This window comes from Cottoperca gobio, chromosome 5 (genome assembly GCF_900634415.1).
Source record: "Cottoperca gobio chromosome 5, fCotGob3.1, whole genome shotgun sequence".
Taxonomy (NCBI): domain Eukaryota; kingdom Metazoa; phylum Chordata; class Actinopteri; order Perciformes; family Bovichtidae; genus Cottoperca; species Cottoperca gobio.
The window spans coordinates 23825113-23847946 of record NC_041359.1 but is presented as its reverse complement, the minus strand read 5'-3'; the positions used below and the strand labels follow the sequence as shown (position 1 = coordinate 23847946).

Below are 22834 nucleotides of genomic sequence, written 5' to 3'. Positions count from 1 at the left end.
AAATAATTAGTTGATTCATCAATTAGGCGATTGACAGAAAATTATTCTGACAATTATATAAAAAAATAAAAAGAAGTGGTTATAGCCTCTAAAAATGGGAATATTTACAGAGTTTCTTCCCTTTTATGATGACAGGAAACTAAATACCTTTTTGGGTTTTGGACTGTAAATCAGAATGATGTCTGGCATTTTATAGACCTGATTGTTCACGGAAGTAATAGAAAGAATTCTAATCTAATCTAATAATGCCTACATTATAACACAACACTCAGAAAGGAGGCGTCGGCATTAATATTATAAAATTAAGTATATTTTCATGACGATCCTTTTACCTTTTCAGTTTTACTTTCATGTATCACTGAGCAGTTTGAGTAGAGAACACCACTGCTCCTACGTACACAAATACACGACACATGAGTGCTGACATGTTATGGGACAGAACACGCCTTGGATCTGGAAATACAGGCTCTGAGAGGAGCAGAAACCAGCCAGAGGTGCATCACAGCCTCCCTCTAAACCAACAGCAGAGCAGGCACATCCAGTTTCTATTCCTTCCACAAGAGCAGTGCACTCCCATCCGGCTCTGCAGCAGACAATGCACTATTTATCTTTACCCTCTCTTTCTGTCAGCTCCCGGGACACATGTGGGCATGTTCATTCACCCACCTACACACACACACACACACACACACACACACACACAGCTCTTGATTCTATCTATGTAAGCACAATGTAAGCATGGATTAAGCGCTACGAGTAAAAAATACAGTTTTCCTTTTTACAGGCTTGAGCGATCTACTCCTTGCCTCCAGGGCAAGTGCTGCGACACATACCTTAGCACAGCTCGCCATGGCAGTGCAAGTGTGTGCGTGTGAGAGAGTACAATACATTTGTGTACAGTATGTGTGTCTGGATGCACTCGTCGGTGGAAGGGCCGGATGGGGCAAAAGAGAAGATAGAGCCAAACATAAAAGGATGATAGAAGAAGAAGAAAGAAAGAAGAAGAAGGAAGAAGAAGAAGAAGAAGGAAGAAGAAGAAGGAAGAAAAGGAGAAGGAAGAAAGGAGAAGAAGAAGAAGGAAGAAAAGAAGAAGCAAAAGAAGAAGAAGAAGAGAAGGAAGAAGGAAGAAAAAGAAAAGGAAGAAGAAAGATAAGAGAAAAAGAAGAAGAAAGAAATCCTTCCTAATCCTCCGCCCTCCTCATTCCGCCTCCTCCTCTCCTCCTTCCTCCTCCCAGCTTCCTCCCCTCCTTCCTCTCCTCCTTCTCCTCCTCCTTCCTTCCTCCTCCTCTTCTTCCTCTCCTCCTTCCTCTCCTCCTTCCTCCTTCCTCCTCCTCCTCCTCCTTCTTCCTCCTCCTCCTCCTTCCTCCTCCCTTCTGCCCGCCTCTCTCCTCCTCCTCCTCCTCCGAAACTAATACGAATCAGAAGAAAAGAATCCTAAGAAGCCTAGGTGAAATGGGGAGAGAAGGCACTTGGAGCGGAAATGCTTCAGTGCCTCTGCGGCCTGCCACCTCGTATCACGGAGCATCCGCTGACAGATGAATGCAGGAGAGCCCAATAATAGAAATACTCTGGAATAAACGCCCGGATGAAAGAGGGGAGGAGCTTGGGCGTGCGAGCTGATGCGTGAGGATGTCAGGGGGAAGCCAGAGGTCAGCCGTCTCGACAACAGCTACCCATCTCAGTGTTGCTGCTACAAAACACAGAGCGCGAAACCCTCCAAGTCCGATTTATTGATTTGATTGGTGAGTGAAACTGGTTCACTGTTTGGTTTCACAGAGCGTGCTTCAATACTGTTACCATGGAAACTTGAGCATGCACTTATTACACAAGACTTTACCCATGTGCCTTCTGCTTTGTTTCTAAATGTGTCGCTGATTCAGCTGCCAGGGGTCATAAACAAAGTGTTTGACGTGAGAGCAGTTGACAACGCCACATTACCAAAAATGCTTTGACCTGGCAACAGGAGCCTCGGCGACCGTGCTGCATTCTTTTATTGAATCATGACAACGAGATCACCTTCTGACATCGACTGACGTCTAGATATCTGTTTAGGTAAAAGGATGGATTACTACATGGGCCTATCAGACACAGGGGGCCCAGGGGCGGATGCGGTTTAGTGTCTCCTAAGCCACAGGCCTCTCTTTTAAAATGTTATTTATAACAATTATTGATTTACAGTTTAATGGCTCAGTCAAATGACCCTTTTTTTATTTTGTGTTGCTCGTAAACCACTCCAAGTGCTTTCATACAATACCAAGTGCAATCCAATATCTATTTCTAATATATTAGTGTGCATTAGTTATGTTATTTATCTTCCGTCTCTACAAATAAAGAAAATAAAAAGGTTCCCATCCAGAGGAGCTCATTAGAAGTGATGGACAGTTTAGTAGTTCTACGCAACACAGCTACACATAATACATAATTAGGCTACAGGCTTGTTAAAATTGGTAAAGCAATTAAAAAACAGTTTGACAGAAGCTCTGCGTTTAAAAAAAAAAAAAAAACAGGTGCCACGTGGAGTCCCAAGCGATGTTTACGGTCAGTGTTCCCTCCCCCACAATGCATTGTGTGTTTCCTCCCCCACAATGCATTGTGTGTTTCCTTGGAGGTCAAACAAACATGACTCGAGTGCATTGCATTGCTCACGACGCATTTACAAAAGCCAACTTCAATAACATTTGTGAAAGCTGCATTGTTTACAGTCAGGCTTCTTTGTTTTGTTTTGCACATTGCTCGGCACAAAGACGTCTCTTTAGAAATGTACCTTTAAAAACACGACTGCATTTTTCGAAAGAAGAAATAACACAATCTTCCTCTCGCAAGTGAAATGTTGAATTCATTAACAATAAAGCGCATCCTTGTTCGAAAGCACTCAGGGGGCTTTCTGTCACAGTCTCACTCAGCTCAACTTTAGATAGTTGTATAACAGACACGTTCCCCTATATTATTTCGTCATACATCTCGTATGTTATCTGTGAAGAGGATGTTGCGGCGGGAAGGTTTGCACGGCTTCTCTCGCTATCTTTCATCTCCAGCATGAGCAAAACACTGAAGCAGAGGTGCAGTTTTCAACCAATAGCAGCACTTTACAAGTGATGGTTAACCTGAAAATGTCAAAAATACAAGTACTGCAAGCCATGTGGCGTTTCTCCCACGGCGGATCCTTTAACGCGCGTGTGCCCAGGCGTTCATCGTGTCACACTGTGATCTCTCCAAGAAAGGCCATGTGCTGCATTTGTACGTTTTGCCTGAACTATAAATTATACATGTGTGTTTGTAAGCTCCTGCTTTTAAGATACTTTTCTACTTTTCCCCCCCTTTCATCTGATAAAACAAGTAAGAATGAAATAAAAGTAGTGGGGCAAGGTGGGGTTAGCGTTTCAGGAAGTGCTGACGTAAATTGAATGCAGGTAAGGGGGTAATAGGCTGCTGGGATTCTTCCCATGTCTCTGTAAAGCTATTATAATAGCAGTCAAAGTGAAAGGAGCGATAAGAGTGCATTGGCTGCCCCTGGAAAAATGAAATCCAGCTACAATTGCTTTTTCAGACATAAACTGGAAGCCTCACAGTGCGAAATCCACGACCACAATACGACTGTAGAATTAGCTTTACAGTAAGTATTCACATCCCGCTGCAGGCCTCCTGGATAGTTGTACGGAAGCTTTCAGCGTGTTTCTGTTTGAGGGGAAGATGATGTCAAACCTGGAGGGTGCAGATCAAATATGAAGCGAAAGGGAACATCGCTGGTGTGGCTGGGTGGCTCTGAATACCAATGCCTTAATGACCGGCTTTACAAAACAAGATGATTCAACCCATTCTGTGCACAACAGGGCGGGCAGGGCCTCCTTTCCACACCTGTGGTTCAGACACGTTGTGGAATTCTACAATCAGGATAAACGGTCCACAAACACACCTGCGTCCCCGTCTTGCCCTTTTTAAAAAAAGGTGTTTCCTCAAGAGTTACACTAATTAAGACATGAATCGTGGGAAAACACAGAAGGCGCAGGCATCGGCCGATGTGTCCGTCGGCTGCCGCATACATAATGTGCAGAAGTGTGCTCTCACATTACAATTCACAAATAACCCGGGGCTACCTCTGTCCTCAATGATGCAAGACATATTTAGTGTCAGGTTTTAGCTCCTGGGGGGGAGATGACCTCTCATCCATGTTCTGGTCAACAGCATGCATACACTTTCTGACTTTATAAGAAGGCATGTTTGCCAAAGCATATCCCTTTCCAGCCTCCTTGAAATCCTAGAAGTGCAAAAGAAAAGAATGTGACCGATTTATAATGCATACGTTTCAAACTGTGAAATGGTCTCAATGTACTGTACTACTTCTAAAACTCCACTCCTTTAATTTATGCTGCAAAACAGTAGATTTCACCCCCTGTGAATTAAAAAGAACTCTCTTAATAGAGAACGAGACACTTGTGTTGCTATTTAAAGCCGAGCTTTACTGACAAAGCTCTGTAGATGAATATACAAAAGATACTTTATGTACAGAGGAGCTTCGCCCCCCCCCCTCCCCCCATCCAGTGGTTTACCAAGCATGCAAAGAATTAATTTAATAGCTTTTTTCTTTCTAAAGCGAGCGGCAACCGTGAATGTTAAAAAAAAAAAAAAAAGGTGCTCGTGGTTTGACTGGTTTTCATCAAAAAGCTCTTTTTCTCCGTGGCGGTGCAGCCACGTGGATTCCATGCAGGTGTGTTCTGCCCGTCGACAGCCCGTAAGCCTCTCGACATCAGCCTGACAAGCACTCGCGTCGTCCTCTAGTCCTATAATCCCAAGCTCCTCTCCGGCCCGTCAAGGTGAGCAACATCCCTGTCAGGGAAACCCATGTCTGGCTGGACAGGTGAATGGACAGACAGACAGATAGATAGATAGATGGACGGACGGTTAAGTGGATATTGTGTCTGCGTCCCGTCCCCAGCAATCCAGTCTATTCACACAGATCAATTTTTGTTTCTATGAGCAAGAGGAACAGAAATTGGGACATGGTGCGAGAGAGCTTGCAAAACTGACTATTTTCCCAGGCTGAACTGTTCTTTCAAATCTGGCATCCCTTTTATTGTGAATACAATCAAAACATGTCAACAGCAGAGGTCTTTCAAGGGCATCCAACTCACAAAAACAGAATATATATATATATATATATATATATATATATATATATATTTCCCCTCTTGCCCCCTTCACAAATTCCTCTACAAGTCAAATGTTTTGTTTTCTGGAAGAGTTTTTTGGTTTCATTAAGAAGTTCAAAGCTTGAACGTTAGAAGACAGATTTACTCGTGCAGTGGACGGTCACATCCCCCGACACATTCAATACACAAATTGCATTTCTTAAGTGAGTTGGAGATTTCATAATTCATTTTGTCTGCAGGGACACAGACAACAATGATGAAATTTTAAGTACATTTATGAGAACAATACTGTCAGACAGCAGACAGGGGGACTCCTCAAGCAAAGCTGCTGCTGCGGGGAAACAATACGAGCTCCCCAACTCCTCCTTTGTTTGTTAATTAGATATCACATGAAGTGTAAAACACAATACAGAGAAGAGTCCGTAAGTTGTGTTTCACCAGCTTGCGAGATTCCATTTCTATTAAATTTAATAATGTGCAAAAATGCATCCTCATAAGTGATTATATGTATTATTGATAATGAAAGCACCAAACAAGGACACGATGGCTATGAACATCCTTCACACTATGCTGCAGGGAGATAAAAACTGTCATTTCCATCTTCTTTTTCTCTCCATATTTTTAAATTAACTTTTAGAAGCGCCGTCTCTGCTGGCCTCCGCATTAGTCTACTTTGGGTTAGCCTTTACCGTTATATTAACTGTTCAAATGTCAACCTGCAGACAGCCACAATCACGTCCGCCATAACAAACATTAATATAGCTAATGTCAGACTTTAATGTTAATTCCCAGAGTATAAAACTCCCCCATCTTCCTACACAAATTACCCGGATGTAAACCTCGAGCTTGATGGACAGCTAGACCGCCTTCACCTCGTCTAACAGCTTAGTGTGCGTGTGTGTGTGTGTGTACAGATGTGTGTGTGTGTGTGCGCATGAGTATCTGGTTGGAGTTGTTTGTAGGTAATTTCATGTGTGGGTGAATGCCAATGGCAGCGCTGCTCAGCCAGGTATAAAAACAGCCATTCAGACAGACTCGGGGCTCGGGGTCAGCCATGTCAAAACACAAACTGGCTGAGTCTGTAATGAATCAGAGGAGAGATCATGATGCCACACTGCATCATCTGGCCTGAGGCGCCGCAGCACAGCTCTAACCCTGGTATGAAAACGAACAAATCTGTTCAGATGGTAGATAATTGTGTTATAGGTTTGGCTTTCTCAAGAAAACCATAAAAAATGATGGAATTTCATGTATTTTAATCGAACTTTTGAAGGTACAAATAAGGAGGGATGGTTCTTTTCAAACATATTTGTTGCACATCTGTTTATTTTGTGATTTATTAGGAAAACGACAGACTTCATTGTTAATAAAAGTAATTATTTTTAAGCAGAAATGCCAAAAATGTACGTACTGCAGCTTCTCAAACGTCAATCTTTTCTAGTTTTCTTGGTCTTCAATGATAGTGAAGGTAATACCTTTAAGTTTTGGACTGTTGCGAAGCAGCTTCTCACCTTGGAGTGATGAAACAATCAGATAATTGATCAAGAAAAATAACAGTTTATTGCACAACAGGCCCCAGATGCTGTATATCAATTCATACAATCCGGTCCTGTGTCCTTTTACAACTTCAGATCTCTAAATTAAATAGTTCTGTGACGAAACTCCTGTGCAACACAACAGACTTCAGACTAACAGACAACATGAGGTCAGACACAAGAAAAGAAACGGACGGAGTCGACGGATCCGTATCAAAATTTCAGAGGTAAAACCACAATTTGTGAACGCATCACTGGCGATGCATATGAAATTGCAGACACAGACCAAAGTGCAACAGAGCAGAGGAAAGAGAGTCCTTGAACAACAGGCGGAAAGTTGACGGAGGAGAATATTGCGGATTGCTGAATATTATCGGCCACACACACACACACACACACACACACACACACACACACACACACACACACACACACACACACACACACACACAAAGTTGAATCAAAAGAAGTTGTATTCCAGAGTGAGAAACAAACCTTCAAAGCTCTCACGTAATGTAAACACGCAAAAGGGGGGAGCGGCAGCAGTCGGGTGTCAAACTGACGCCGACTGTCTCTTTTAATCCACACAATGAAAACTTTTTCAAAGACTTCTCGTCAGGTTTTTACCGAAGAAACAAACTTTTATGTTGCTTGCTTTAATGTTGAGTCTAGAAACCTGCTTTACTTGATTATAGAAATGTGTTTGCCTCAGCTCAGATCATTTAGAAGTCAGCAGTTGTTTATCTTGATGTTATATGAATAGTAAATACCTGACTCATCATTGTACCTTGCATGCTGAGGCCGGTCTGCTTCTGCGGACATGCGTAGGCTTAGTCACTGCTCTATCATTATTTATAAAGGCCACTTTGGGAAAGCTTCCTTCATATTTATGAGTCGGAATTAGTCAGATATGTGAAGCTCGAGACAGTCTGAGTACCAGGATTCATTGTCTTTAAAGCTTAAACACAGTAAGAAAGCTTTCACCGTCCCCAGAGAAGCAGTCGTGACTTTAGAGACGGTTTGCTTTTAATGCCGCTCCATCACATCTGGAACTCTCTCTGTCCGCGCTGTAAAGCATTTTACACTTGTTTTAGATTCGTTGTTTGAGATTTTCTAAAAATGCATTGACGTCACTGAATAACTTCACAAATGAATCGTTTCTTTCACACGACTGAACAGAGCAACATGTCTCATAAAGAAAGCTCACCATCATAATGAAGCATTAAAGCATGAAAGTTTCAGTTTAACATTGCATTTTAAAAACAGACTGCAGGGAATGGACTTCCAAGAACCTGCAATCAAAGAGTACGAAATCTGTTTTATCCCAGCAGGGTTGTAGACATTGACTTTAGAACTGGTGGAGTTTCCAGGAAGAGAATATAAAAAAAAAAAACCTAAAACAGGGGTGTCAAACATGCGAGATGACTTTGCAAAGTGTATTAATGAGTTGTTCTGATCATAAAGTAAAAGCCTTTGTAGATACACTGTGATCAGGAAGTTGTAACACACATGTGTAAATGATAAACTAATACTGTTGTGGAAATTGCACATTTTGTTTCTTACTTAATGTTCATAATGTTTAGTAAAAATATTGAGTTTGAACATTTTCAGAATGTACTTTTTTGCACTAAAACGAAGGGAAACATTTGGAGTTGTTGTTATTTAAAGGTTATTATGCTGTGATGTTACTGGACCGGCCCACTTGAGATCAGATTGTGTTGCATGTGGCCCCTGAACTAAAACAATTAAAACCAATTCTGCTCCTAAATACTCACTCATACAAAGTGTTTTCATCACTAAATAAAAGGATAATATAAAAAGCATCATAATGCACGGCACATAACTAAAGAAAATTAAGATAATCCACGACAATAAATCAATTCATAATTACCATCAATGCAAATTAATTGCACACTGCTAGCAGCAGCATAATATCAGAAATGAGCAGAGCGCAGCGGCACGGCCCAGAGAGCAATAAAACAGCCTTCTACCAACCTCGTAACATTAGCAAACTCATATTGCCAAGCACACAAACACGGACTGAACAAATCCAAAACATCAACTCACATTATGTATATTAGTACTCGCAACAAATCTTTTTAATTTGATAAAGTGAAGCGGTAATTCCCGGCATCTGCACTTCTCAAGGGAATGAACCCTTTGGGAAGAGACGCTGTGGTTGTTAGCTGCCAGCAGCAGGACAGGAAACTCCTGCTGCCGCATTTAAAGTGCAAGTGTGAGGTCAAAACATGTATAAAATTTTTTTTAAAAAGGCATCCTGCAGATATGATCGGACCGCTGGCAGGTGAGCGTGCTCATGAAATGCAAAAAAATTAAAAAAGTAGCAGCAGGTGTTGCAGTACAACAGCTGAGCGAGTGAGCACATCAGAGTAGGCGGTGCATTGTAAGCTTTTGCAAAGATTGTGTTGGCTACATCTCGCAGCAATATGTCCCTTTATGACTACTTCTGTGTGACGAGGGGAGTATTTATTCATGAATCGACTTGTTTTTTCAAATCCGAGCGTGAGCTCCTCCAGCAGCTGCTACTCCTACAAAACTGCAGTGAATTCATATTTGTGTGGCCGGAGAGGCGAAGGAGCATAATGGGCGTGATTGTTAATCAGCTCGAGCCACTTCCTGACTGTGTTTAGGCTTAGTAATTAATCAATGATCTTTAATAATTCAAACACACTGCTTCACTCTCTATGGATCGTATACCGGCCATTACCAATCTCACACTGGATGCAAGGGTGAATTATGGGTAATGTTGTTCAGTGATGCCAAGGTTTTTTTTTTAATAATACAATACATTACAATATACTGCAGCGGACAGTAGAGCTGCAACGATTAGTCGACTATTCGTTCAGTCAATCGATAGACAAAACACTTGCAACTATTTTAATAATCAGGAAGCCATCACATGCCTTCCTCTTCCTAAACACCACAACTGTATATTACACAACAGAGTTAACCACAGCTGTTCACAACCACGGCTCGTCCATCTGTCCGTTCCCTGATGCCCTCCCTGCGTCGGTCGGGGCGACTGTGTGAAGCCGACTGTAATCAGATTACGCAGTGACTGGGTGACTGGGGCTTCTGCATCCATCCCACTGTTAGCAACATCTGCGTCATGTGGAGAACCATGTGCATGCTGCGATAGAGACAGATTAACGCGCCGATGTGTGCGTGAGCGTGTGTGCGCGAGACCGGAAACATTACAGCTCTCCATTTATAGTACACTAACAGGTCCTGTGTCGTTGTGAACAGCATGTGTTGTCTGTGTCACCTTCATAATTAAGAATATGCCATGTTCGAGATGTGACATAACACACACACACACACACACACACACACAGACACAGACACACACACACACACACACACACACACACACACACACACACACACACACACACACACACACGTCAAGAGGAAACAAGGAGCATAGGCTATATATGATATGAAGTATGAAAAGGTTATTCGGTGTTATAACACTATCTTCAGTGATGTGTTGGTAATTCAGTCAGTATACATTTATTTACACAAAAGGTAATAAAACATTTTGGAAGCAGTAAACCTCGGGGAAACACTGTAGATGCCATTATTCACTGGAAATTAAGAAATATAGCATTATATTTTATGACGCAGCCTGAGAGAGAGGACAAGTTACATAATCACAGAGAAGAGAAGAATTATACGGTCATCTACAAATACGTGTGGGCACTATATCGATATTATATCCATATCGTAACACGAGACCAGATATCGTCTCAGAGTTTGGATATTGTAATAAGTGTAAAGTGTAAAAATATATATATATATATTGCGGTATTTGATTTTCCCCATATGCCCACACCTCAGCAGATCTCGCAGCACCTCCACACTGTGCCTCTTGCTTTCAGTGTCATTCATCATTGTCATTACTGAATCACAATCCAACAGCTCTAATCTAACGGCCTCACTTTCTGGGGCAGTATGTTACTGGGGGAAGCGGCGCAAAGTCAAAGTGGAACACAATGCGCTTAGATTATCTCCCTCTCGACAGAGGAGCACATGAGAGGGCGCATCCTGGCGATTAGGTGCGCTGAGATAACCACGAGACACACCGTGCATCTTGCTGTGCAGCCTCTGGGAGCAGACATGTGCGCTCCTCACCTGGTAAAGGGCTCCACAGTCACTCAGATCCTGCCTGCCACAGCCTGGCCTGATCCATCCTGCCGCGACCCTAATGTCTCATTGGCATTCAGTTACACGCCTGCAGCGAGCGGCGAATGGAAAGCTTGGCGGTAGCTCACCGCTATTAAGATTCTACAAAGCCAGCCGTTCCCCTGCCGCCACAAGCACACAGAGAACCGCACAGCCAAGGAACAATAATAAAAGAGCTGGGGAAGGGATGAGCAGAACAGCTGGGCCAGCCAGTCACACGGGGGACACACGGGAAAGATTTCTGGTGTCACATTTGAAAGCTCTGCTATTCATAATGTTCACGGGAGGGCAGCACGTCGGCTCACTGTTCACGCTGCAATATCAGCTCATGACAAAATATGATTCTTCAAGTGGCTAAATCACTAGTGCAAACACATGATCGCACTGGCCCCAGTTACCCCCCCCCTCCGTCCCACCTTCGGTCATCTGCAAAACCACACCGTGACCGCTTCATGATGAGCTGTATTACTGGCAAGCCTCCCATCATGAAGCACCGAGAGGCAGCACCCCCCCCTCACGTCGCCCCTGCCTGTTTAGGTCCGCCCATCAACATCCCTTCTGAATCCTAAGCTGCTTGCTAATCATCTTTTGAAAGAGCAGACCAATTCAGATGTCAAGGCCCATTACCTGTGAGCTTTCTAGAGGTGACCTGAGCCTCTATCTTGCAGTGATAAACACCAGTTGGAGGATAATGCACAGCTGGATAATAGGAAAGTGGGGAGTGACAAGCTGGCCAAGTGTGCAATCACGGAGCACAGCTGGGGCGGGGGGGGTGTGGAGGGACTGTGGTGTGTAGCAGTCATCGTTGCGTAAAGACAACGTCCTTTATGACAGCGCTGGGTCAGTCAGCCGCCGTATGGCTGCCGCGCCTGTGGTAAAATAAACAAGGCTCTCAGACCGAGGAGTGACTCCTCACCAGCCGTCCCCTTCAATCTTCTCTCAGACGCTGACAGAGACAATGCTCAAACCAAAAGACGACCCATAACCCCCCCCCACCCCCCCCACACACACACACACACACACACACACACACCCTCCACCAATTCAGTTTCACATGTACAGGATGTGACCGGTGCACTCTGGAGCGAGACGGAAAGAAAAGAGGAGAACAAAAATAAAATGATGGATGAACAGATTGTAACTATATCACACAGACATTCTTTGGGGGATTTTTGAGCTCCTGTTATGATCCTATTTTGACGATTACATATTTGAGGGGGTTGTGGTTTCCAGGGGATAAAGTGATAAGACTAAATCCATTGTTATGACGGTAGCAGCTACAGGTATTGTATGCCGAGTATCTCGACAACTACCGCATGGATACACGACTCTATTCTAGATATATAACACATTTAGAGAAGAGTGATGAATGACACATTTCTATCACAGGTAGAAACTACGGCAGATATTTTGCAGCCATAGTTATGGGCAGATGGGAGCAGAGAGACATCTGAGCTCTCTACAGGGCAGGCAGAAAGAACAGTGGGTAATGAGGGCAAATATGATGCAGGTCAAAGCAAAAACCACTTTCTATTATCATTACTCCTCGTCTATTCAGTCCGCAGCGAAACCCACCCCCAACTGCAAATGCGCCTCCACTGCTCGAGCTCTGTATACAACTGAAATGCAATAAATCATTTTATGACCCCCCCCCCCCCTAATAAATACATATTTACTGGGATAGGTTTAGAATTAGTCATTATATTGCAGTAGGAGCGCTAACAGGTATTTAAGACGACAATGCAGATTTAATTGGAACAGTGACTGAAGCCACCAAGGAGCTGGAGAAATCCCCCAGAACCCCCCCACTGATAATAATAAAAAACATCCCAGAGGTAATTCAACACACTGTAAACACCCAAATGCTATTTATATGCTCTACAGCTTTATGGCCGATGCTACTGTGAGCCACGATAGACAATGCAATTAGAGAATTACTTCTCCCATGTTGAAGATGCAAATTCCCATAATGGGCCATGTAGCCTACATTTGAGTTGGAGAGATTATGTTGTTTGCGTGTACTGGTGGTGTAACATTGATTTACATTTAATTTCCTGGAGAGTTACCCAAACCATAGCTCGTTAGCTCGGGGGCTGCCACCATCGAGCCCCTGAGCAAGGCACTTAACCCGGAGTTGCTCCAGGGAGACGGTCCCTGTGTAGGTAATAGTTCACTGCAAGTCACTCTGGATAAAAGCATCTGATTCTTTCATTCTGATTATCTTAAATTATGGGCTGAAATATGTTTGGGAGTTGTTCTCCATACAAAAAGAGTAGCTAGTCCTGGGCCAGTGCAATTTCATGACACGATTAGAGTCCCCCTCACCTAACATTCAAAGTCTTCTGCACCCTAAAATGTGTTAAGTTACATTGTGGGGACTTGCATTTTGCCCCCAAAAGAAAGGTGAGTCCCCACAATGGGAATGTGTAAAGACATGTGTGTCCCCACATCATGGGTTATACACACACACACACACACACACACACACACACACACACACACACACACAATTAAACCCTGACAATATGACTTGTGTCCACCACCTTCCCGTCCTCACACAGTTATAAAAGCTCCACAATTTTGTTTTTGTTTATCTGCTAAAAACACGTCTGTCTATAGGTGGCCTGAAGGATTTGCTTCTAGTTCAGTGAATAAAAACAGGGGGTATGGAGGATAAACCCATTCACGCTCAGTTTTACCACCATTGTTTTCTTGTTTGTTAGCAGAATTAAAGCAGTGACACACTGACTTGATTATAGAAAGACATGGTGCAAGAAAGAAAATGCAATTCATAGGGTGATTGTTAGGAATGGGCTGAAATCAAATAGAAATTGTGCTTTGCCAGCTGTTCTACCCACCTCTATATTACTGAATATAAACATAACCGACATCCATGCAAGAATGCAAAAGACCCTAAACTGCACACACACACACACACACACACACACACACACAAAGGCAATAATCATAAAACACTCATACAATCAGTTTCAAAATACAGGGTTCCAACTCCAACCCATCATATCGAGCTGCAGGAGAGGGCGAGAAGAGCAACGGCAGTTTGATTAAAGTGGGAATAATAAGAGGCATGCATTGTTACCGCTTTACTCTGATATCACCAGTTATCACAGACACATCAGTGAAACATCCAGCTCTACTATACATGAATTATTAAGGACTTGTATGGTTGGGAGCAACTTTACGCAACCCCCCCCCCCCCTTCCGCAGCCCCCACAAACAAACTGCAAGGCAGGAGAGAGCGGGCTCTCAACTAGGATGCTATGGGATGTTGGCAGCTCTGCTTTGTAATAGCTTCATGGGAAACTGGTGCAGTATTGCACTACAACAAAAACAAAAAAAAAGTCATTAATGCTGGAATAGAGTCTCGATATCTAACGTGAGAGTTGTTTCTGATGCAGATCAACATGTGATGGACCCAATAAATGAAAGTGCTCCTCCTTCATCTTTGTGGAGTGTTTTCGAACATAATTTGACAAACACTCAAATGTGATGGGGTTTTTTTCATCCTTTGTCCGCTAAATGTCCTCGGAACCCATGTTTATTTCTTTGAATAATTACCAATCAGGCAAGGGATTGTAGGTCTCACTTTTCATTTCAATTATGTAGCAAGATGGACATTTTAGATCTGTGTGTGTGTGTGTGTGTGTGTGTGTGTGTGCATGGTAAGGCAGCAGCACTTCACTACAAGTCGGACAGCTGCCTCAGGCACAAACGGGAGATGCTTGATGGGAGTCACTGAGGACAAACAAGCTGTAAATCAACAAAATGCTTTGTGGGATGATATAGTGAAAGGCCAAACCGATACAAAAAGCACGGAGTGGTTACATAGAAAGAAAGAACAAAGAGAAATAGACATTTTCTTATTTTCACCTGACTAACTCGTTTGGTTAAGAGCCTTACACATCCGCACGATAAGTATGTAATCAAAAGGGGCAGCACAGTCATCACTAGAATGACGATATTCAATAGAGGATGTAAATCTCCCTCATAGCATCATCTCGCTCTTATTCAAAGTGAACACGGGAGGGAGCGTGCAGAGAGACAGCTATGAAAGTTAGTGAGACATTAATGAGGCGAGTTAAGAAGGCTGAGGATATCCAGAGAGGGAACGACACTTCTGCTAATTGTCATGCTTTGGTGCTGTGGCAACCGCTTTGCATTTTACAGTTTGACAGTTTTTTTGCTTAAGTGTGCAGCACAAACAAACCCACGCTGGCTGATAAGCGTGGTGACATGCCAGTGACATGGTGGCATTAATAAAACAGGGGGGGGGGGGAGGGTTTGTGATGAAGTGTTTCCGCTGTGCTACTCCTCTCAAAACACCGGTCGGGGTTAAATAGCACGACTGCAAAAGTCACTTGCAGAGACGTGAAACTTGCTCGAGTTCACTAATCCATCACAGCGAACATCATTTCAGCTTTTTTTTTTTTTGGTCAAAGTCACAATGTCATCGTGCAGAAGTGAAGTTTTATTGCCACACAATATAATAAATGGCATAACTATGGATGGTATCTAAAAGGGCTGCAAAATCGTTTTTTTTTTTTTTTTATAGTCATTGAAATATTAATTTGGGCAATAAAAAAAAATTTAGTTGGTTGAAAGAATCAGTAGAAAACGGCACTTTTAAATGTTCAGTTCAATATTAATGTGTTTAATAGATCTTTTTTTTTTTCAACAAGCAATTTGTTGGATTTTAGCTGCATACTGAAAGCAGCAGAACTGAGCATACTCTAATATCTCTTTATTTATAGCAAGTAATATCGTTACCGCGATATATCATTAGTGAAAGGAAACCAGTCGAGGCCTGGAAGGTAGGGATAACACATTGAGCAATCTAAAACACTACGGTCTGCTTTAGTAAATGGTCAGCTGTAGTATATACATAATTACACTTAATGGGCTGAAACATGCAAACACACCGGTATGATCCTTTAAGCTCTTCCATACACAGAAGAGGCACTTTAGAGCTGTTGTGTTTCAATAAATACAGCAGCACAGGAGTGCCTGATGCAATGTTCTGCTTGTATTTCATATAAGTGTCTAGTCGAGGTTTGCCAAGTTTCAATTTTATACTCTGGGTTACCTACATTGTAAATTAGTAATGAGGCACATGAGAACTTACTACCACCTATAGTGTATTGTGTGTACAGTAATGTGCATTTCTTCATTTAGCCTTTAGCTTGCCAGTTGGCACCAATGAGATTAAGAATGTTTTTTGTTTCTTTCCAAGGGATGCCTGACCTAGAAAGCATTATCAAGACAGTTTTAGACAACATAAAGTAACATGCATGCTCTGCAACAGGTGCAATTAAAAATCACAAAGAGGCACAAAAGTAGTTGCATAAATGCCAATCAGACAATAATCTAATAGCAGGGCGGCAGCAGAGCGGCAGCAGGGCGGCAGCAGAGCGGCAGCAGGGCGGCAGCAGGGCGGCAGCAGGGCGGCAGCAGGGCGGCAGCAGAGCGGCAGCAGAGCGGCAGCAGCAGATTTTATCAAAACAAAAACAGTCAACTAATTTAATCTGCATTAACAAACAAAAAACACTCAGAATGACTTTAAACTCATTTATAAAAATTAGTTTAGCCTTAAATGACTTTGTTTTACGAGTTCGGTGCCAAAGCAGCGGCGCACGTGATCCTCTGCTCGTTACAGCGGGTTGTCAGAAACATCTCGAAGGTGAGAACAGAACAGATGTCTCTAGTTATTTGACCGGGCTGCTGGATTCCCCACTCTCAATCCTCATTTCTTTTCCCAGCCGACTACAAATCTCTCTGCAGTGACAAAGCATCGCCTGTCAAGAGGATGATTCCATTGAGAGGCACTTCCTGGTATGAGAGGTGCATTAATGGGATTAACCCACACACACTATTGCTGGTTTGATACGGGGTCTCAGGGGCTCATGTCACTCAGTATTCTTCTTTATTGGCATGATCAGCGGGTAATAGCAAACACGATGATGAGCGAGCAGATGCAGGCAACTCAAAATGTAATCTGGAGTAGGAAACATATTGTCATCAATTGCAAAATCCACCGCTGCTTTCATACAAACGCAATTATGCAATTTGACTTCAAGGTAATTAAGAATCCGCCTCTGAAACTCTACATCTCACAGAAACGGATGAATGACGCCGATTCTGCACACTTAATATGTTCTCATTATCAACCCTTAAAATCAATAAAGATTCAATTAACTTCCCATAAAAGTGGTGTTATGCCAACACACCTGGAGGTGTTTGAGTATTTCAATTAATTACCATTTTATTTAAATATACCTGCAATCTGGTCACCGCCTTTAGATTTCATGATTGTATTAAATATCATAAAGAAATCTTTTCCAGCTGCCTGACTGAGACACAAAGAGGCGTAAAAGCGGGATTGCAACAATTTTAAGAAGAGGACTTGTGTGCATGTGTTTCATACATTCACACAGCTAATAATAACCATTGAAGGAAAGCTTGCTGTACCAGCTGCACTGCGTTACCGCACTGAGAAATGATTCATCTGATGTCAGAGCCGTCCATTCTGCTGTACATAAATGGCTACAGGTTGTATGTATGTTTTGATTGCACAGTGATTGAAGACGCAAATATATATGGGGAGGCACAGCAGAGAATAACCTGCGGAAAAAGGAATTATGGGATGCCAGTCATGAACTTATTCATCAGGCATCTTTTCCGATCCTTAGCTGGGGGTACCGGCAGAAATAGATTTGTGTACCGAGCACAGAGCTGCAGAGCTTTTAAGAGAGGCATCGCCCGGCTTAATCAACGATACCAGACAAATGAGCACATTCACCTCACGGTATGTTGTGAAGTGTTGAAGTGTACGCTTGGTGTGCACGTCTTCATTTCAAACTGTAAAAGGTATGCATGTATGTATGTATGCATGTGAGAGAAGCCTCCCGGCAGTCCCTCGAGAGTATATGATGCGCCAGAAGCAGCAGAAAAGTGAGTGAAGTGCTGTGTGCTACTCTTTGAGTTCACTCCTTGCGATCAATGGCTGAGATAGATAATAGCCTCCATAGAGACTTGTATCTTGCATCCTGTGTCTCGATCCACGCCTCAAATCCCCCATTTCAGCTTTTGCATCTCTGCACATTCTATAGCTCCTCCCAGCTGTCAGCAGCAGGAGCAGCACAAGAAAGCACACCAGCTCCAGAGGGCAAGGCAGGTGGATCTTTGGGAAGAGCGTGCAGGATGGGGGGGGGGGGACATCTGGTAGACCCGGAGAGCCTGTCCGTCGCTGCCGGCCGCCGTCATGTCAAATCGCAGATTCCCGGTCTTCCTGGTAACAGCTGATCCTCTAGGCCCACTGCCTCCATCAGCGTGGAGCAAATCCACTCGCTGACTCAATTATGCAAGAGGTGTGAATTAAACATGAGGCTACCACACAGGGATGTATACACACACACACACACACACACAGCGGAGACGTACACACATGCACAATATGTAATTATTCAATATAACAACCCCAGCTGTATGCTCACGCCTGGGGGGAATTGAGAGGCCTTTTGCCAAACAGAACATTGGAAAGCTCATCTACGCTGGTAGTAACATTACAGAGGACTGAAAATAGGCCAAACAGGTTAGCGTGACAGTGAAGGAAAAGGTGATGGGGAATGTTGCCATCTTTGCCACCTATTACTTCCCTGTGAGCTTTAAAGAGGAAAAAGAGCCTCGCGTGGGAGTTAAGCCTGAAGCCAAAGGCAGAGCCGATTTTCTCCCCTTCTCTCTTCATGTCCCTCTCCCCCTGCTTCTCTCTCTCCCTATGTTTCTCTCTCTCGTTCCTCCATGCCCTTTATTAATCATCCTTGGTTAGTGGGGCAGAGAGCGTAGTGTTAGGACCTCTGGGGAGTATAGAGCCACACACACACACCTGCATGGCACACTAATAGGCTCCGGACTCAAAAATATTTTCCCTTTCATCTCTTGTTTGCATATTAAAAAATATCAAAATTAATTATATATATATATATATATATATATATATATATATATATATATATATATATATATATATATATATATATATATATATATATATATATATATATATATATATATATATATATATATATATATATATATATATATAAATATAACAGTAGGCCTGTGCACACATACAGCTGATCTTCAGGGATCCAGGCCTGAGGTGGGACTCAGCTGCTGCTGACGTAACCTCTTGCACTTGTCTTAGATGTTGTTAAGACATTCCACCTCCAACATACAAGCAATGTAAGGCCATCTCTCACTCACTCACACTCACACTCACACACACACACACACACACACACACACACACACACACAGTAAACCTCTTCAACTGAGGACCAGAGCTTTGCTCAAAACCAGTGCAGCGCAGCAGCAGCAGCATCACCAAGCCTTCACAGCTATTAGACCTCATTATCAGAGTGTTTGGATGTTGCAGCCAGCGTCCTCTGGGAGCTGGATGCGGAAGGACAACGGTACAATATTGGCTTCTGTGGCCAACGGGCAGCAGAATAATGGAGGATGTAATTAGGCCTTATTTTATGCATGTAAGTGCACTTAACCTAGAAGGCTCCAACTGGGCTACATGCCATTATTACCATTATCACTATTCGATCTCCCCGAGAAAGCAGGGAGAGAATTGGTCAATTAGATGCTGTGGTGCAGTAGGAGGTTTACAGTAGGAGGTTTACAGTAGGAGTCGGGGACATCATCTTTGGGGAAGTGTGCAGGGATGGAGCTTACCTCACTTTATTCACATTGTTATTCTATTTCGCTAATGGTTTAGTCAACTTCAGCTGACATGTACAGCTTCATATCTGACAGGGAGACATATAAACATATTGCAAGTTATATGAGGGACTGTCAGTATGAATGTATACATACACTGGAAGATGTTTGTCTCGAGATGACGGCAGTAGTATGTGGCCATGTTTCTCTACATCACTGTGTGTGTATGATGTGTGAGGGTTGTTGTGTTTGGTGGATGCCACATATCAAAACGCTCATGTGACACGGCAGCAGTGGTGGGAAATAGAAAGCAGGGGACGCACCTGGTTTGACCGTCTTCAGGCGAATTGGCTCCCGAAAGTGGCGAATGACAGCCAGGGTGTCGCGGTTTGTAAGTCCACTTACGGGCGTACCGTTCACCTCCAGCAAAACGTCTCCGTAGTAGGGCAGCTTCCCGACGTGACACACCAGCACGTCCAGCTTCATCTGGCCCAGGTAGGGGAACTGCCCCATCTCTGCTCCTCCCAGGACCTCCACCACGGAGCCAAAGTCCCCCAGGTTCCCCCATGACACCGCGCACTCCACCACTTTACCGGACCAGTGTTTCTTCTTCTTCAGTGTTCTGGACATGGTTACTCCCTTTTCGAACAACTATAGATGTAACCGGTTACAGTCGCCTCGGTTTGCTGCTGTTAAATGAACGCGAAGTGACGCGGCCTAATAAACCTTCCTGAGTTATTCTCCCGACCGGCTGCTGATGGGGATTTCATCTTCCAGACATTTAAGAGGCTGGTTTTTAACCCGCGAATCTTCCGCTGAGGTTTGTCATCCCGCGGGGGTCTATGCTCCGGTGTGCGCACAGTTGGCTACGGTTGCAATACTTCCAAGCGCTCCTTGTGCGTAAAACAGGAGACTCGATAGCGGCAAGATGGTTAAAAAAGGAACAATTCAGGTTTGCATGCTCTCCGACGCTACTCTGGAACCATATCCGCGCTCTGCTTCGTCTCTGGGGGAGCCTCTCGACGCTAAGTAGTCAAAACAAAACGTAAACAGAGAGCGTTTTACTCACTCGGCGGTGGATTGTGGAGCGTATGTCGCTAAAATGTAGTCCGTCAGCGACAAATCCCTCATACCTGTGGGCAGGCTGGAGAGAGACGGGCGGCGATCACCGGGTGACGGTTGAAGCGGTTGAGATCCAGCCCATGGTGACTGATCCGAGAGACATCTGCGAGCGTTTGTCTGCTACAGGTTTGAACACACCTGGCACCGCCAAGAGAGATGTTGCCAAGCTCCGAAACGCCCCTTTTACGCTCAGCAGTGTTTTGTAGACGCTCGTGCTGGCTGGCTCCATCCTCCGGTGTGTTGTGGTACTAAATGAAAAAGAAGAAGAAGAAGAAGAAGAAGAAGAAGAAGAAGAAGAAGAAACACTGTATGAATCCAGTAATGTTCACTGTAACATATTGTCATTTTAGTCCCTGTCTAAAATATATAACAACATTTCTTATCTGGAGGTGTGTTTTTTGTTTTTTTTTACATTTACGGGTCTTGAAAATGAGGCAGAATAAGTGTTTATAAGTCTAACTAAAAATACACAGAGCATGTAATCCTAACATTAATTATGCAGAACAAATGACACCCAATTAAGACTTCATTTGATCAGAGTGAGGTAAGTATTCTTGCAGCGCTTGATCATAAATAAGTGTCTCTCCAGCGCCACCTACTGACACAATCAGAGATCAAACAATTTACTGCTCTATTTCATCCCTGAGCTCTTTGATTTCCACTTGCATGCCTACATACCATCACGCTCAACTGCATGTATCCATGCATGACCTGTGAGACGATGGCTTAATTGATTTGCTCGTTAATTACCACTAGACCGTTATCCACTGCTTTGTTTTCCAATAGTTTCATACAGAGAAGAGCGTAGAGTGGCCTTATTACTGCCTTCATGGATACATCTTCATCACTTATGTTAAACTCCCACCTACATGCAAAGCCTACACATTTCATGGCCCGAGAGCACAGGTTCAGCACGAGCTCATACACTTACATTAATATATGTGTGTTGGTATCAAACTGTTATGTAACAGCTCCTTTGTGTGAATGTAATGTTGCTTACATGATAGATGTTACTGGAGCTTCGTGATGCAGATCAGCTCTGGAAGTTAATTAGACTTTGTAAATGCCTCTTCATCTCTGGACATTACTAGTTTGCTCTCCAATGCGGCACGATGGATTCTGGAAAATGTGGTCTCGTTGACTCACAAGAAGTCATGTAGTCAATCTTTCTAAAAGGAGGCATTGAACACACCGTCTGTAGTATTTATGAGGCAGCAGTAGTTTCTGTTCTCTGGATGAGATGCATTTGAAGCCAGTGTTTAAATACGGAGTTGCCACCCCGGACGTCGTGCTGAATTATTCATCGCCTTGTAGAGGATGATTAACAGCGCCATCGTGTCTTTCATGGGGAGAGGAGCGTGGACCCAAACAAACTGGAGACTTTAACAGGCTGACACACAGTCAGATTCTACTCTAATGTTTCCTTATAGTCTACTGGATTTATGTAGGAGGGACTGTCAAAAGAAAATGAGGTCTTTTTACTTCTTAACATCAAGACTGGTGACGGACTAACACTTTTTTAAGGCTTATATTAGCTGGCTTTGTGTTGGCTTGACATGACTAAATCCAGATTATAGATGGCTTGGCCTTTTAAATTGTTCCGTGGTGTGCCCAGAAATCATGTTGTGGTTAAGACCCCTGTGCTTGGAATTACATGTAAACTAAATCAAATCCCACAAGAACATTTTCTCATTTTTCTTTATTAAGCCCCCTTCAACAGTCAGTAAAAAAACAAACAAAACACACAGAGAAATTTAACATTAACGGTTTTGGTCATTGCAAACACTTCAAATATGTCACCTTGGACCTTGTGATGAGCTTTTTCAACTGTAGTGGAAAGCAATCGAGAGCATGTTTAATAGTGAAAGAAATCCTATATGGTGGTGAGGCAGAGTTTAATGTCAGAGTAATGGCTACGTAACAAAAAGGCTCTTTAGACATGCTTCACAGAATGTACAGGTAAACAAGGTCCAAAAATACTTTGCAAAAAAAAAAAACGTCAACGAATAAAAACAAAAAGCAGCATTGGATATTGCCCGAGCAGTTACTGCGAAACCTTTGGTATAAAGTCATAAAAAGGAC

At 43.2% G+C, this 22834-nt stretch overlaps 1 protein-coding gene across 4 annotated transcripts in view; it reads right to left on the bottom strand.

Annotated features, from left to right (window-relative positions):
- The window catches only part of magi3b (membrane associated guanylate kinase, WW and PDZ domain containing 3b), a 115458-nt gene extending 94488 nt beyond the window's left edge, over window positions 1-20970 (bottom strand). For 3 of the 4 annotated variants that reach the window (XM_029431869.1, XM_029431870.1, XM_029431871.1), the window contains exon 1: window positions 19954-20970. In XM_029431869.1, coding sequence (XP_029287729.1) covers window positions 19954-20260 — 307 coding nt within the window. In that variant the 5' untranslated portion in view covers window positions 20261-20970. The remainder of the gene's footprint in view (window positions 1-19953) is intronic. The other variant, XM_029431868.1, reaches the window with a different exon arrangement.
- Between the last annotated feature and the right edge of the window lie 1864 nt (window positions 20971-22834).